Source organism: Accipiter gentilis, chromosome 2, assembly GCF_929443795.1.
Source record: "Accipiter gentilis chromosome 2, bAccGen1.1, whole genome shotgun sequence".
NCBI classification, from domain to species: domain Eukaryota; kingdom Metazoa; phylum Chordata; class Aves; order Accipitriformes; family Accipitridae; genus Astur; species Astur gentilis.
In genome coordinates, this window is record NC_064881.1 from 30,745,493 (window position 1) to 30,761,754 (window position 16,262).

The window sequence follows — 16,262 nt, forward strand, 5'->3', positions numbered from 1 at the left end:
CACTGAATAACCTGGGGGGGGGGGTGGGGAGAGGAGTGCAGTGTTACATTCTGACTTTTGCACCCATGCAAGAAGAAGGAAGAGTTGCCAAATGCTTCCTCAGTTGAGGTGAACCAAACTTGTGTTGCACCCTTCCACCAGCCGTGGGAGAGGGAAGGTGTACACCACATACTGGGCTGGCATGGATTGTTTCGTCCATGCCTGGCAATCTGATTCCCCATCTGCACCTCAGACTAAGTAATTACATGTCATACCTAATTTGGGGTTAATGCAAAAGACATCAACAACACCCAAGTGTTTGAGGTCTACAGTTCAGAAGGCAATAGTAGGGAGGAAAGCATGCTAGTAAAGACATTAGGTTTTTATGTTGGTAATAAATCAGTCTCTTCAGAGATCAACTATTCAATACATCAAGTCACAAACATCAATTCTGGATGTCAAGTCACACATCTCCACACAGGCAATATTTCCTAACGTAAAAAGAAATAATCCCAGCCTTCCCTGCCTGTTTTATTACTGACTGAGCAAATACAATCCAGAGTAAACCATCTTTATAAACACAAGCTATCAATAATCTTAGAACATACTCTTAGAACAGAAAAATGTCCAGTAAACAAAAGACCATACTGTCTGTTGTGATACAAAACACTCCACAGAATCTGCTTGAAAAATATTCTTATATATAGATCACCACCTAACACTCTGTAACACATAACAAGGACTCTACAATTTGGGATAGGGCAGACTGCATTACTGCACTGCTCTCTTCTGTTTGCTCAAAGCTGTAAGATTTCTACTAACATTCCAATCTCAATCTTCTCTGCATGTTACTCCTGAATGACCTTGGTTCTCATTGTATATGTGGCAATACACTTCTTTGAAGCACATAATGCTGCATTGCACAAGACTGCCCTAAAATAAATCACGTAGGGAGAGTAATAATGCCAGGAACACTGACTTATTCCTAACATTGCCAAACAATTCTAAATGCAACCTATTTATCACATGACCTGCTTCTCTCCTCAAACATATGCTGACATCATCTGAAGAACGAATGCTGTCAACCTTTCCACTTCATAGGTGCAACTTGATTCAAACCATACTGTAATCACCACTTACTGTCCGTCGTAACTATTCTGTGCATTAGACTTAAAAAAAAAAAATTGCAAAAAAAAAAAAAATTGCCCTGAACTGAAAATTAAACCACTTGTCTAGAAGCCCATATGTGAAAGTGGAATCTTAACAGTTTAGGGGTTTGGTTTTTGTTTTGTTATTTTTTTTATGTTAGTCTGAACAGTTGAAGTTGACATGGTTTCTTTTCCCACCTCCTAGAAAACCTTTTTACTAGGACATCTCATGGAAGAGTGCTGAAAGCTGGCTCATACCACATTACCCACAGCAGCTTTACTCATCATAAGTAGCAGTGGAATATTCAGCCCTCATAGGCTAAAAACCAGGTAGAAACCTGGTAAAGAAAAGTATTTGAACACAAGGACAGGAAGTAGAGGAAAACCAGCAACTTATCTATAAAGTACAGATAGTTATAGGAAAAAAAGGTACACACCGAATTTTCTTCCTCTTCTTCTAGTTCTCTCTGCTGTTCCTCATGTCGCTTGGCCTTTATCTCCATAGCTTCAGTGATTAGGTCCCTTAAAATTGAAACCGGCTTGGCATTCTTAATAAATGTATGCTAGAAAAAAAAATAATAACTTTTATAACATCATTACAATAGTTATGTTTCAGATGAAATTACAAGTATTACTCAACACAACAGATTTCAGTGACAAATAGAATTTTACATTACACAATAATTAAAATCTACACTAACACAACATACAATATCTTTTAGCTGTTTCATAACTGAAATCTTACTTTAACTATTTTTAATAACAGCAAGCCTTGGGAAATGTAATCATATAACAACTGTTTCATAGTTAAGGATATAATTTTCCAAAGGAAATGTGCAGTAAGTAGTAAATAAATAGAGTGGTGATTGTCTGACATAGAAAAACAAACATTTTCAGATATTCAGTTACAGAATTTAATTAATCTTAACAAACTGACAGCATAAATTAGTGGATGTAAGCAGAGCAATTATGGCTGCCTACTTCAACAAACCTCTACTTTGTATGTCATAAAACATTTCTTGATCTATGATGCTGAAATGTGGAATAAGCAAAAAAATACCTTACTTTTAGCAGGAAGATTAATTTTTAATTCAAGGCCGTTTAAAACATCACTTCTTCCTTTAAGACAATATGTGCATGATACCATTTACATTCATTTTGCTGTCTAATAAACACCTGCTGTTAGAAAAAATCTCATTTTTGCATTATTATATGCAAATACGATTTAGGCAAAACCTAACTCTAAACACCTCAAAAATGTACTATTAAATATTAGAAAATTGTTCCATGAAGAACAGAATAGATGAAGCCTAGTGTTCTACATTTACTATCTACCTTCTCCCTTGATATATTAATTCAATTACTCTCCTTTTTCATCCATGATCTTTCCCCACAAGCAGTATTTTCATTCCCATTCACACACACCCACAGCACCCCCAGCTGCATCACACATGCTCCAAATTCCAGCTGGAGGAAAGGGCCACAGTATTTGGTTTTCTGGCCAGTAAGCATGTGGAAAGAGGAACACTGAAGATTTTTTTCTTATTTTTTTCTTACTTGCAGACATTAATGCAAGTCTCTTCTATCCAGCTGCCAGTATTCACCTAACCATATGAACTTCAAATCTTTAAGGTCTCAAGTACTGATTCATACATCATATGAAAATCTATAACTTCCAATTTTTACTCTTCTTGCAGTCTATATTTTGGTGTTGTCACAGTGTGGAAAATAAAATAATCATAACATGACTTATTAATTTGATGATCTATTACTGGAAACTACTTTCAAAGTTTTTATGTTCTTGTAGTGGAGTTCACTGGAATGTAAATTTTAAAAGAGGCTATTGCTAGCTAGAGACAGAATAAATCTAGCATGAGTGTCTTACAGATGAAATTTAAGAAGATCAGATTCTTATGTAGACTGATGAACAAAGAAAATTAAGAATAATATTTACCAATAGCAGTGAAAAGCGTAGAACACTAAATTATCCAAAAGTTTAATGAATTAGGAAACAGGAAAGTAAAAGGAGCAAATGACATAGCAAAATTTTTCACTTCTGTCTCACTACCAAAGCAAGCTTATTTACAGGAAATTTTAGATTCCATTTAAATCATCATGGAAGCTATTATAATTTTTCTAGAAACCTCCCCCCACCCCATCTCTTTCACTACCTTTGGTCTTTGTTTTTCCTTAGTTACTTGTAGGCTTATTATGACAGCTCTGAAGGCAGTGGATAACACAAATATGGGGTCAAACGAAAAAACCTTCTTCATGTTTTCTCTCTCCCCCATGTACTAAAATATGTGGACCCTGTAAAATTATGTCCATTTCACAAAGACTAAATTTTTCTTGATAGATCAGCCCCTCCTTTTTGATTTTTGTAGTTCTTTGAAATTTCTCTGCTTTATTTCTATCTCAGTACCAAAAGATGCAACTGTTAAATTTCTGCAGCTACTAGAAGCTCAGGTCAGTGAGCGGCCAAAAGCCTGCTACACCCTGCCCTGGCTCCACAGGTCCACATCACCAAATGTGGCTTGAATTTAAAAGTGCCCACTTGGTGTAACTCAGCCAAAGAACAAACTTGTTATACTGTCCATCTGCATCAGACCCTTCTAGGACACAGAGCAACTGGTCTGCTTAATTTGACATGACCAGAAAGAAAGACTGAATATACTCCATGGGTGGTCCACACTGAGGGGTAACCTGGGCTCAATTCCTTAACTTAACACTTGCCTACATCCTGATCTATTGAGGGCCTCCCACCACAAAGCAAGGATCCAATTTTAATAGCAACAACCAGCCCTAAACTTTATATAGAGCAATTAATTTTTAGAAGCAGCAAAAGAGAAATAAAATGGGGCTAGAGATACAGGAGCTGACAGAGAAAAAGTGGAAAAGAAGTAAGGCATGATAATAGTTAATATGAGATTTGCCCTTAGAAATTTTCACAACCGTTCTGGTTTGAGACTAGAGGAAAAAAGCCATAAAACTTGCATTTCCTCAGTAACTTAAATACTGACCTGTAGCAGCTGTGTTGCTGTAGCTCTTTGTTCAGGATTTTTCACTAAGCATTTCTTCACAAAATCTGTGAATTCATCAGACCAGAGCTCTGGCTTCCGGAAGGTTGGAGGGGGATTTGTAGGAATCATAAAAATTGCCTAGATAAAAATCAAACAACAATAGCAAGTTTAAACAAAACACATCATCACAGCACTGAAGCCAAGTAAATGAATTGCTTTATCCACCTTTCTTATCAGGCTAAAAATCTGAAAGACAAATTTTAAGTAAGCTAGGATTTCCACTCAGATGGGGATTCAGGAAGTAAATCCATCTGCTACTAATGTAGCTACTTCCCATTAGATTTTCTGTGTTTAAACTGTACCCCATTGAGCACATCACTTGTTATTTATCTATTGCTGTTTATTAATCTCAAGAGATGATTTTGTTCTTTCAGAAATTCTTAGTAGAAATGATAGCACTGCTAGTTTAAACAGACACATATAAAGTTGCTGTGAAAAGCCAAGTTCAGCTTCTCCTCTCTTAACTGCATTTAGTCTTATAGGTGACTTGCTTAGGAAACTTGGTAGGATTACTATTTCCTTTTGCATTCATAATTCTTCAGATGTAGTTTTAAAACTTGCTTTTCCTAATAAGACTTAAAAGCATATGTTAAAAGACCTAAGACAACACTAAAAGATGACAAAAATAAAATAATCAAGTAACTTGTCTACTAGCACTGAGAATTTACACAAAACTGAAAAGGCAGCATTTTACCTATATAATAAATTTCACCCTGTAAAGAACCATATGCAGACAGATTTTTCAACTAGGAAAAAGGATTCATGCTATATAAAAAAATGTTTGTCCTACTTAAGATTATATATATTGTGCCTTTTTCTTTATGATTTCTTCCACATTTTCCTCTAATTATAGATTTACACTTGTAGAGGAAAAAAAAGCAGCACAATTCTGAGAGACTACTGTAAAATAATGGGAAAGTTTGAACTTCTGTATGTAATATCTCAAATCTATTCAGTATCATTGTTTAAGATTTACTCATGACAGCAACACACTATTCAGAGCTAGGTCAACTGACAGAAATAATAAGCTATTATTTTCTTCTAAAACCAGGTTCAATTCAACCATGCTTTCCAAAGTGAAAGGGAGTAAAAGTTCTTCATTTGGTTTTCTACAAGTACAATACATACTCAGAAAAGGGGAAAAAAATAAATAAATGAGAGATTATGCACACTGTTAACATAGGAGAAGCACCAGAAGCTTTAGCCTGTGTTCGAAACACAGGGAGGAGGGAGAGGGAACTTCCTGAGATTTTATCCATAACTCCTTAAGAAGTCTAACTGGCCTTGAAAGTTGGTTTAACTTGTTCAAACCCTCATTCTAAAATTCTTCTCATATGCTGAAGAAAAGCAGAACCCATGGAAAATGATGCAAAAACTTTACTATAATTTTAATGAGAAATTATTTCAGTACTGAATAGTTTGCTTTAATTCAAATACTTAAATATTTACAAAACTCATTTCATTATCTGCCTAATACAAGATTTACAAGAAGAGACCTGGGCATTTTCTTTAATAAAGATCTATGCTATGATAGCTTTATATTTTCAGTGGGCAGCCATGCCAAACTAGTATGTGAACTCAGATAGGAAACATGGCACTCTATTACCCCGTAATTGGCCTTACTTACTTCACTTGCGATACAAGATCAATTGTCAGTACAAGTGAAGTGCTTCTGGTATGAAGCAGTGGCTGTTTCTGTCCTTGAAAGTAATGATCTCTTCTGAACTTTGAACTGATGACTTTTGATCTTATCTTCAGCTACTCTTAACAGCTAGCTCGGCAGTAGCTATTGAAAACACACAGCTGTAACAGAAGACTAGTAACTTCTGTTTATGTGGTGTCAAAATGTATACCTCCTGTTTGATAATAAACATTGACCTGTCTCTCCACAGGTAAGCAAAGCTTAGTTTCAGAGTCTGCCTCAGCTCCAATGTTCTGGGAAAACTATTTGCCTTTGCCAATTATTTTCATCAGCTACACAGCAGTTAAGAACCACAGCAAAGAAGTGGCTTCTTTATAATTCACAAAGGACAATGAGAAGAAAGAGGGAATTCATGAATCACTCTTTTATGGCAAGCAATAAAAGTCACAAAAGGAGATATTAAAGTGCTAGAGTTAGGGTCCTAAACCCACATTTATGCTTTGTATGTATGTTGAAAATACCTACTTCAGAAACATTATATTTATTTAATGCTTAAATTGCAGGCTTTTAAAAATCTTGATACATGACATGAGCTGTGTTAGCTGAAAAAAAAAATTAGATGCATTTTTGTCATGCAAGAAAACATGTAGAAACTACTTATTCCAAATGTTTAGTCCAACTTGTTAATTGTCATGCACTTGCTAGCATGTACCTCTCCCCCCAGCTCTCAGCACTTCCTTTTGTTAACTAGCTGGTTTTCAATTCCATCCTCCCCCTCTACTCCCTCATTTTGGCTTGCATATTTCTTTGCACAATAGTTAAGTTCCCCCTCTCTTTCAAAATAGTCTATGATTTAGCTTCCAACTACTTCTGTTCCTTCCAAGAAGCTTGCAAAGCAATCACTGGAGAATTATAAAGCTAGTCCCAAATCTCCAGGAATAAAAACAAAACACTTATCTGACACGAACTTATTCCTCATTTTTGCTTCCATTTCTTGTCAAATACATCTCTTCTATGCTAAAAGAACTCTGTCCTACTTTAAAACAAAAAACTAAGCTGTTTCAGTCATTCTGTTCTGTGGGTGCTGAGGGAAGCAGGAAACCTAGGAGACTTGGTTTTTTCATGCTTCTTTCATCTTTCTCTTTCTCCAGTCCTCGTATTCTCCCAAATTATTACTTGTAGTAATTTTTTGCCTCCACTCCACTTGTAAGTTTCTCTAGAAGTTTCCCACAGCTATTGGTATTAGTTCAGCTCTCACAGTAGGGCTCATGGCAGTGCTCAGACAGCCAGTGTTAGGCAACCGTCGCTTAAAAGAAAAACCAAATATAAGCTACTATCCACCCAATTACATGGGCTGAACTGGCAGTAACAACTGCAGGAAACATTAAGAGGAAATTGTTCAACAGACGGAGCAGGCTCTGACATACTACAAAAGAGCTGGGGCTAATTCTTCTCTCTCTCCCACCTTCAACATCGCCTTCCACATTTCCTTATGTATCTGAGGCAGACTGGCAAGTCTTACTCAAGTAACACATCAGATATACAGCCAAGTTGTTAGATGGTATGACTCAGTCTTCAGTTTTAACCATTCAATCATCCTTAAAAAAAAAATAAATAAAAATCTCTAAGGTGCGAGGTGTCAGAACTCAGGCCTGAGGGACCATGTCCCACCTGCTCTTCACCTGTCTGTAATAGAGAGTCCATTCCAAATTTGTCCTGAACTGGCCCTTCCACCTCTGAACCTTGAGCCCAACTCTACTTTGAATCATCTCTCACACATTGCTCGGAGGCAAGTCCTACACCCTGCAGTGAAACCAGAATCCAATGCAGATTACAGTATATATGTGACAACAGCTGGGGGGAAGATGCAGGGCAGCTTTCAGTGGCCACTTCTGAATTGGGCACTAGACAATCCAACACAGTTTCTACCACAACTGTTGCCTGGACGCACTCACCTGCCTGATAACCAGCAATTACAGCTAAGCTGAATACTGGACTGAGGACCAGGTCTTAAATGAGAGCAGAGCTGTGCAAGTCAGCACATGATTTTATTATTCTTAAAGGGTCTAGCATTTTAAATAAAGTCCAGGCTGAAAACATTTTTTTCATGAAGTTTTTTCTACGGACAATTTTATTGGCGTGAAAATATAATTATGGTGATGATGATGAATTAGGAAATGCCAAAAGAAAAATGAGACCCTCAGATACCACATCTGGAATTTCCTAATCAGAAAATCCTTGCAGCTCATTCTTCCTGTCAGTCAGGGTAATACATCTGTATTTCACGCAGCCCATGAACTCATTAAATGATCAACAGTAATTTGGTAGAGCTACTATGTGTCTTCTGGGTTTTAGCTCTTGAATAACTTATCTCTATTGCTTAGTTAAAAGACTTGTAATAAATAGCAGGAAATCAAAAGTATAACTTTTTCTGTTATTGTTTGCCCAGTATCATGAATGCTACTGAAGAAGACAGCAAAGATTTTTATATTGTGGCAATTTTATAATTTTCATGCTGTGAAGCTCCATTGCTAGAATCTACAGAGAGAAACTTTTTTATAAAGAAGGACACAAGACATCCACAGTCAGTTTGTGACACCAGTTTTTGGCACCACAATCATACTACTTATTTTATCTATCTACTGCAGAAAACAAACTCCAAAATACATTTAAGCTCAGGAACACATTTTAGAGTATGAAATCCTATTTAAGGCTGGGGGGGGTTAAATATTGAATACCGTAACATTTTATTAACTTTAGAAACAAAGAATCAGCTGAAAGACACATTTTTCTCTTCTTTGTGATACACATCATAGAACTTCCCTCCCTTCTTGAATGGCCTCCAAAAAGGCTACTGAAACACTACTGATTATTCAATTACAAAATTCAACAGCTGTCTAGAAATGAAATACCAGCATGGACAAGAAGGGTGACATACTAACAGCTTCTACATTGGTTTTGCTTCGTTGAGCATTTTTTGGTTGGGTTTTTTTGGTTTTGTTTTTTTTTATTTTAATTCAGAACTACAATATTGTTACAACAAAGTTTTTTGCAAAACTTTGTGACAGTGAAAAACAAAGTTACTGAACAACACCTCGTGTGTTTAAAGACAAGGAAGTCCGTTTACGATCTGCTTCAGTGTTGATAATAAATTTAATTGTTAGAAGCACCCAAAAAATCATCAGCTTCCTTCTCTCGTCTGTAAACACATTGGTTAATGAAGATCTTCTAATGCGCTCACACTTTTTGTGCAGAATTACAAACACATCAGGTTCCATCAGACATTTGCCAGATACCTGATCCAAGGAGATTCTCAATATCCTCCGAGTTTGACAAAACCCCTAACTGGAATCTGAATGTGGGATGCAAAATGTTTGAAAAGCTTAATTATCTTTCTATGTGAAACATTATTTCTGTTGAAGAAGCCAATACCATTTTTAACTCTTTCTTTTTGGAAAGAAAAAAGTGGCTTCTCAGTCACACACCAATTTTCATTCATCCAATTATATCTTCCTGGGGGGGGGGAGTGTTAATGCTGCTCTTTACTAATCTCAGTGACAAGAGCAACATGAACTACAGAGATGAAGAAGGAAATCCTCAAATCAAAACTGTGCATCCAGCAGCCCATGCAGTGCTAGGTCCTTCATTTTCACTGCCTGTCTCATACCTCACATACTTCTAACAGAGAAGTGGCTTGAAGAAACACACTAACACGGAGCATTCATTTCAATTTTGCTCACAAAAACCTGAACAATTTACCCTGAATTAAAGACTATAAAAACCCAAAAGTTGTCAAGTAAATTTCATCCTCTTAATTTACCACTAACACTTTTCTGAAACTGTGTGTCACAAAAAGCATTTACTGAAGATATGTTCAGTGAATAAATACTCCAGACTGACCTAGCCACCCAATGGATAACTGCTTCTCCCTCATCTTAGCTAGAACACATTTTTGGTTTAAGCTAAAATATTGAAGAAGCTGTTACCAATTTAGGGGAAAAAAAAGATGTTCAGTAAAGTTACTTATTTTTCAGTTGACATTAATAATGAATTATCAAAACAAAAATGTTTGGAAGTGCCATCTGAAAACAAAACAAAACAAAAACAAAAACAAACAAACAAACAAAAAAATCAAAACCAGGAAAAAAAAACAAACCAGCAATTACATTATTCTGAAAGCTATAGTACCAAATATTAAAAAACACCTAGTCTTAGCACTAAAACTACATTTCCAACATTAAGCAAAAACTTAAAGATTCCTATCACTGTTCAAACAAAAAGGCAGTTTCTTCACTGAGAGTTAGCAATGACTGTTCATCCAACCCAGTAACAGAATAAGAACACCGTGCTGTTATACCCACCTGCCTCACAAGCTCCCAGCGAAGCACAGCTAGAATTATCAACACAGGGCTAAGTGCAGGAAGGGACAAGTGTAGATTTAGTCCAGAGAAATTCCAGACAAACAATAATTGATAGAGAATTTTTAATTGATAGAGAATTTTTAATCCTAATGAAAGGAAATATATGTTACATTTAACATGCAATTCTATTGTGCTCACCTCAGTATTCTTTAGTAATGACCACTGATTAAATCACATACACAGTACTCCATACAGTAAAAATTATGTTCAAATTATTTTAGCATAAAGTGACAGACACCTCACATATAAACACTAGGAGCATTTAAAAAAATAAAACAAAGCACCAGAACAGAAGGGAGAAAAAAAATAAAACAAACCCCACACAACTGTTACCAGTGGTTTATCAGCCATTTACTGTCACAAGCTTCCCTCTGGAATGGCGACCTTTGCTGTTCAAAGCAAAGTATGATTCACTTAAGATGTAAAGTAATAAAGTAATAAACGCAGAGGAAAAAATACTTAATGGAAAGAATAATCACATGATTAACAGCAAAGATGGGTTACTGAAAGATAAGCCATTTATATTGACCTGTATATTTATTAGTGCTAGTAAGTTCATAACATTTTGACAGCGTTACAATAGGTTAAGAATGTAAAGATACCAATCTCAAACATTTTGCAATAGTGCAATTGTAAATCTACTGAAAAGAATCAACCCTTGCCTTGTTAGCACCGTCACGCAACAGAACTGTGCCTCGAGATTCACCTCTGAACTTACTCTTTCTACTAAAGGTGGGAGTTGGACTCAATGATCCTTATCAGTCCCTTCCAACTTGAGATATTCTATGATTCGATGATACTTCCTTTAAAAAAATTGCTTTATATTTCAAAAGAATATTACAGATAATTAGTTCTGTGACAACAGCTTGAAGTTGGCATTCTAAGGCCACAAGTTCATTCACTGGGGGCGGGGGGGGGGGGTACTGGTTTTAAACATGCTCTCTTATACAACTGATTTTTAAATCCCATCACATATCATAACTTTAAAGTTCTACCATGTCCTGAGACAAATCTGCAATGATATATTTAAAAGGCAGAATTTATTGCACTGGCTGTTATCCAATTAGCAAGACAAAGAGCAAGTTCCCCCTGCTAACTCATCTAAAAGGATCGTGTCATCTGCACATGTCTGTTCATTCTCAAAACCTTTTTTCAGATGAGTAATGAAAATATTTATACCACCAATCTTTTCCCAGAAATATCACCTCAGCATGCTGTCCTACTGTCAGCTAATTTATCAATTTATTGCGGGGGGGGGGATGTTTTTGAAAGTTACTTGACCTCTCATAAGTCATCACTTGTGCTGTCCAAAGAGATCTCAAAGCAATTCAACAAATTACTTGATAGAGTTATATGCAGAGAAACAACTTTATCTGCACTGGCCTTCTTTTGCTTGCTTGTTTCTTCTTCCTCTCCCTTCAAGTCCAGCAGACCTATCAATATTTCTCCAGCCTTTCTTCCAACAATGATTCCCTATGATTTGGGGAACTCTTCATGACTTTTGCCTGTAGGTTTTTCAACTATTATCTTGTCCCAACTTTCCCTGTTCTACTTTAAAATGGAATAGTTTGAGGTTTTCTATCCAATTCAGTAGGGTTGTTTCAATTTCGTGAACCCAACTCTTCAGCACAAAATATTGTTAATTTCTGCAATTCTGCCATTCAAATGACCGTTGTCCTCCCATTTCCTTTTTCTCTAGCGACATAACATTCAAGTCCCCATTTCATCTGCCAGGTTACGAACTCATTGACATCAGTGAAGTTACAACAGAAGAGAGCCACCAACCTGATCCTCAAAATTCTCCCCTCCTTTAAGTTAGATAGCAAGTCTTTAAAAAAGGGCAACAAATGCCTTTCAAAAGACTTCAAAAATGTAAAATGACACATTGAAATACCTGCAATCTCATGAAGGTTTTTTAATTGTTCTTTGGCTTCACTGGGTTTTTTTGTTGTTTCTTTGGGTTGGGTGTTTGTTTTTTGGTTTTTTGGGTTTTTTTTGGGGGGGGGGGGGGGGGTAGATAAGTGAAACTACACACTTTTTAAAGCAAAGCCATTCGCTGAAAACAAAAATAATTTCAGGCTACTCAAGATTTTGTGCTTGAACTACCCCAGGCAGCTAAATGTTTTGAATTTTATTTTTTTAATTGACATATACAGGAATTTTCAGAGAAAAATACCTAACTTGCAAATAATCCTATATAGGTACAAAACAGTATAATTACTTAACATTTTATTGAAAGGTTATATTGAAAGTTCACATGCACAATAATTACAAAGTCTCCACATTTTTACAGTGTCCAGGGACAAAAAAACCCAACCAAACAAAAAAACCCCATGATAACTAAAAAAATCCAAACACTACCAGAAAACAAGACAATAAAAGTCAGCAAGTCTTACAAACACACACAAGAGTTTCAAACACCTGAAAGGAACTGCAGACACTATCTAGGAAAGTATTTCCAACAATTTCATTCACCAAAAGGAAAACCTAAATGAGCACAAATTAATTCATGATTATTGTTCTGAAAAGTACCCTCAATCTCAGCAAGTTACATTTAATCAGGAGGAGGTGCACGCATGTATGCTTATGTGGTTTTTTAAAGGTGTTTTTTTTTCCTGAGGGAGGGAAGACTTTGGGGGGGGGGGGGGTTAACATAGAAAAAAGAAATAGATATTAAGCTGTCTTTAGACTGAAAGAAATATCTGGTGTAGTGGTTTAACCTTCTACTTCAATTTTTACTTGACACAGACTTGGAAAAGTAGTTATTTTTAAACATAGTTGTATAGGAGAAAATTTCCTTTTGATAGTGATGGGCAACACCTCCTCTTTGTGAGGAAATCACCATAACAGAGGGATGGGCCCACTTCAGACCACTAGCCAGTCTGAGGTTCTACCATAACCCTCAGGGAACTTACCAACATTTAAGAGCCTCTCAGACCAAACTATACATTATGGCAGATCTTTGCTCAAGAGCCAGGCAACTCACTGCCTAAAGGATATTTCCCAGCCACACAGGTATCCAAGAATCAAAAGAGGAAGAAGGTGTCTTCATAGATCTTGGCACCTCTCTCAGATAGAAGCATCCTGCTATCACTTAAATCGCCCATTTCACAGAATTTGAGAGATCTAGAACATAAGAGAAGACTCTTGAACCTGACCAACTTTTTCTTTTTTCAGCATTGAATTTGAACAACTAGTTTCTTACCAGTTACAAAACAAGGAAATGGTTCTGAAAGTGCACATTACATGACTGAATCTGGGGAACACTCTTTTGAGTATTGAGAGAAAGAATATTTCTTTCACCATAGTTTCTTTTACTCCTGATTCAGTACTATCTTGGAAATTCATAGACATAATGCCTACAAGCTTCCAATTCTGTTACCCAGACTAAGAAACTTACTTTCCCTCCAAGAAAACTCCAACAATTATTTTAAGAATAAAATCTTTTCTTCCCACAGTATTTTCTGCAGTTTCTGAGAAAATGAGGCATTGATTACATCCAGACATACATTAACATTTACTGAGACATGAAGTGGAAAAACTGCGTTTGCAATTATATTTACTAATAAAAGAGTCAAGGAGTGAGTAACTTATATTTGTGAGAAAAAGCTGTAGTAAACTCACTGGACATTAAATGTGAAACCTCTGCCATAACCACACACACAGTAGTAATGACAGAAGGCATTCAAGAAATATGCAGTAGTTCTTATTTATTCAGGATATGTTAGACCTCCAGCAGCAGTATTGTGTCCAGGTTTTGGCATCACACTTTCAGAGATGTGAACCAACTGAAGATGTTTCAAAAGAGAGCAACTATAATGCTTAGATATTTAAAAAACACAGTCTGCAAGGAAAGATTCAATGAATTAGGATTGCTTCTTCTAATGTGGAGGTGACTATAGTGAGAAACACGGTAACAGTCTCCAACATGTTAAATGCCCCTTCAAAGGGGGAGAAAATACTCTGTTTTTCAAGTCTACAAAGAACAGAAGAAGAAGAGCTAATGAGTTTAAATTTCAACAAAGAATATTCACGTTATAGAGTAGGAAAGCTTCCAATAAACTACCTGAGAGAGCACGGGTTGCTCTCTCTCCCTGCAACAGCTCCTCTGCCTCTGATTTTATGCAGATTATGTAAGGACTGACATTTAAGAGTCAATACTTTGAGAGGTTACAGGTAGCACAAAAGAAAGCAGGAATTTAATCTAGTCATGTCACAACTGGAATAGTCTTGCTGGAAAATAATCTGCACACTGTGAATTTAAAAACCTATAGTGGCTGACAGCTTACTAGCATGTCCAAAGGTGACTTTGGTAATTTAAAAAGAAAAAAAAAAAAAAAAAAGAGGATTATCATGCTTGGTTAGCCTAGGTACAGAAACAGAATGACCATGTTTAAAAGAAGAAACATGAAACACAAAGGAACAATGCTCACAGCAATGTCTGCTGCTTCCTACTTCACCATTTACAATGGCAACAGATGAACAGGTAACAGCAAAAGCCAACCACCAGCACAAAGAAAAATGACCCATTCACTTGCAGTGTTCAAACTAAGAACTAAAATTCAGCTGACACATTATAAAATTCCAGATACTAACATCCCACTGAAATAATGGAAATGTCTAATTAATTACAGAAGATTTTCTAGTCTATAAAAGAGTAACTGAGTATTAACTACTTACATCTTAAAGCTCTGTCTACCTTCAAGCAAAGAAAGGAAACAACTTCTCCTGTCTCTGCTCCACTGACACCCAACGTACTGAGAGAATACAGGACTCAACAGCACTGCTTTCCCGGCTACCAGGTACGTATAGAGAACAGCGTTACTGTCCTTGCCTAGCCAGTATTTCCAATATTCTCCCTAATAGCTTCATAAAAATATAATTTACACTGTAGCCCCTTATTTTCATTGCTAGATTAGTGTAAAAGTTATCTACATCCTTTCCTGTAAGGAAATGTATTTGGTAGAGCAAATCTAACTTTTTTTTCTACCCCATAGACCATGATGAAGACACAAGCAGCGGGAGGCATCATAAAGTAAAATCTCTTTTCATTTGGTCATTCAAATGTCCAGAAGTATAACCAAGGCATAGTATTACTTACACAATGACACTAGTCTTACATTTTAAAAAATAACACCCCTTTTCAACCAAAGTGAATAATACAGCTACAAGATTGAAGTCAGAGTTAAAATTCAAATATACCACTGGAACTGATACTTCAGTTCTTCATGGCACTTTGTTGTCTTGGTAGGTGTAACCATTGCTCTCTGAAACAGAAAGCAAAAAATATGAACTACATAATGACATTCAAAAGTAGTCCTACCAAATGACAGAGGTAAAATACTATACTAAAATCTGAACAGGCTAGGTATATAAAAAAGAAGTTATCTTCCTGAAATGGTACTGTGTCTGATAAAACTGGAATTGGTAATGATTGGTCATGATTTAATAAGTGGTACAACATACATCCTAAGGAAGATTCTTCCAGAAAGGAAAATGTTCCAAAGAAAAAACAGACAAAATTCAAATGCCAATTATAATTTTTTAAAAGAAGACAGTAAAAAGGTAGAATGAACTATGAGCCAGAGTTGGCTCCCTGTATCTTCAGTTTTATTTATCAAAGTGAAAAATCTCTCCAACTTTCTCTTTTCCTGTATAAGACCAAAACTATGAGATATTCTGTTTGTATTACAATTACACTAATTCAATGCAGGTCACTTGCTTTTTACTGAGTCCAGATGACATTTAGTAACCAAAACATGGGCCAATTAGCTTTTTTTTAAAAAAAAAAAAAAGAAGGGGGGGGGGGGCGATTGCCACTGGGTAGGTCACACAGTGGCTACAGGAGACAATTGCTGGAATTACATTTTGACTAACATCAAACACAGAACTGAAGCTAAAAACTACCCTTTTTTTTTTCTGCACACCTTCTAAATCTCTCACATTGAAATGTACTAATTTAAAAGCCATCTCTTGCCCACCCTGAGGTGAC

General features: G+C 36.2%; 1 protein-coding gene across 1 annotated transcript in view; it reads right to left on the reverse strand.

The window, feature by feature from the left end:
• STK3 (serine/threonine kinase 3) overlaps nucleotides 1-16,262 on the reverse strand; it is a 146,411-nt gene that overhangs the window by 71,718 nt on the left and 58,431 nt on the right. The window contains exons 7-8 of the mRNA XM_049823883.1: nucleotides 4,148-4,285; nucleotides 1,565-1,690 (exon numbers count right to left, since the gene is read on the reverse strand). Of these exons, the coding sequence (XP_049679840.1) occupies nucleotides 1,565-1,690; nucleotides 4,148-4,285 (264 nt within the window). The remainder of the gene's footprint in view (nucleotides 1-1,564; nucleotides 1,691-4,147; nucleotides 4,286-16,262) is intronic.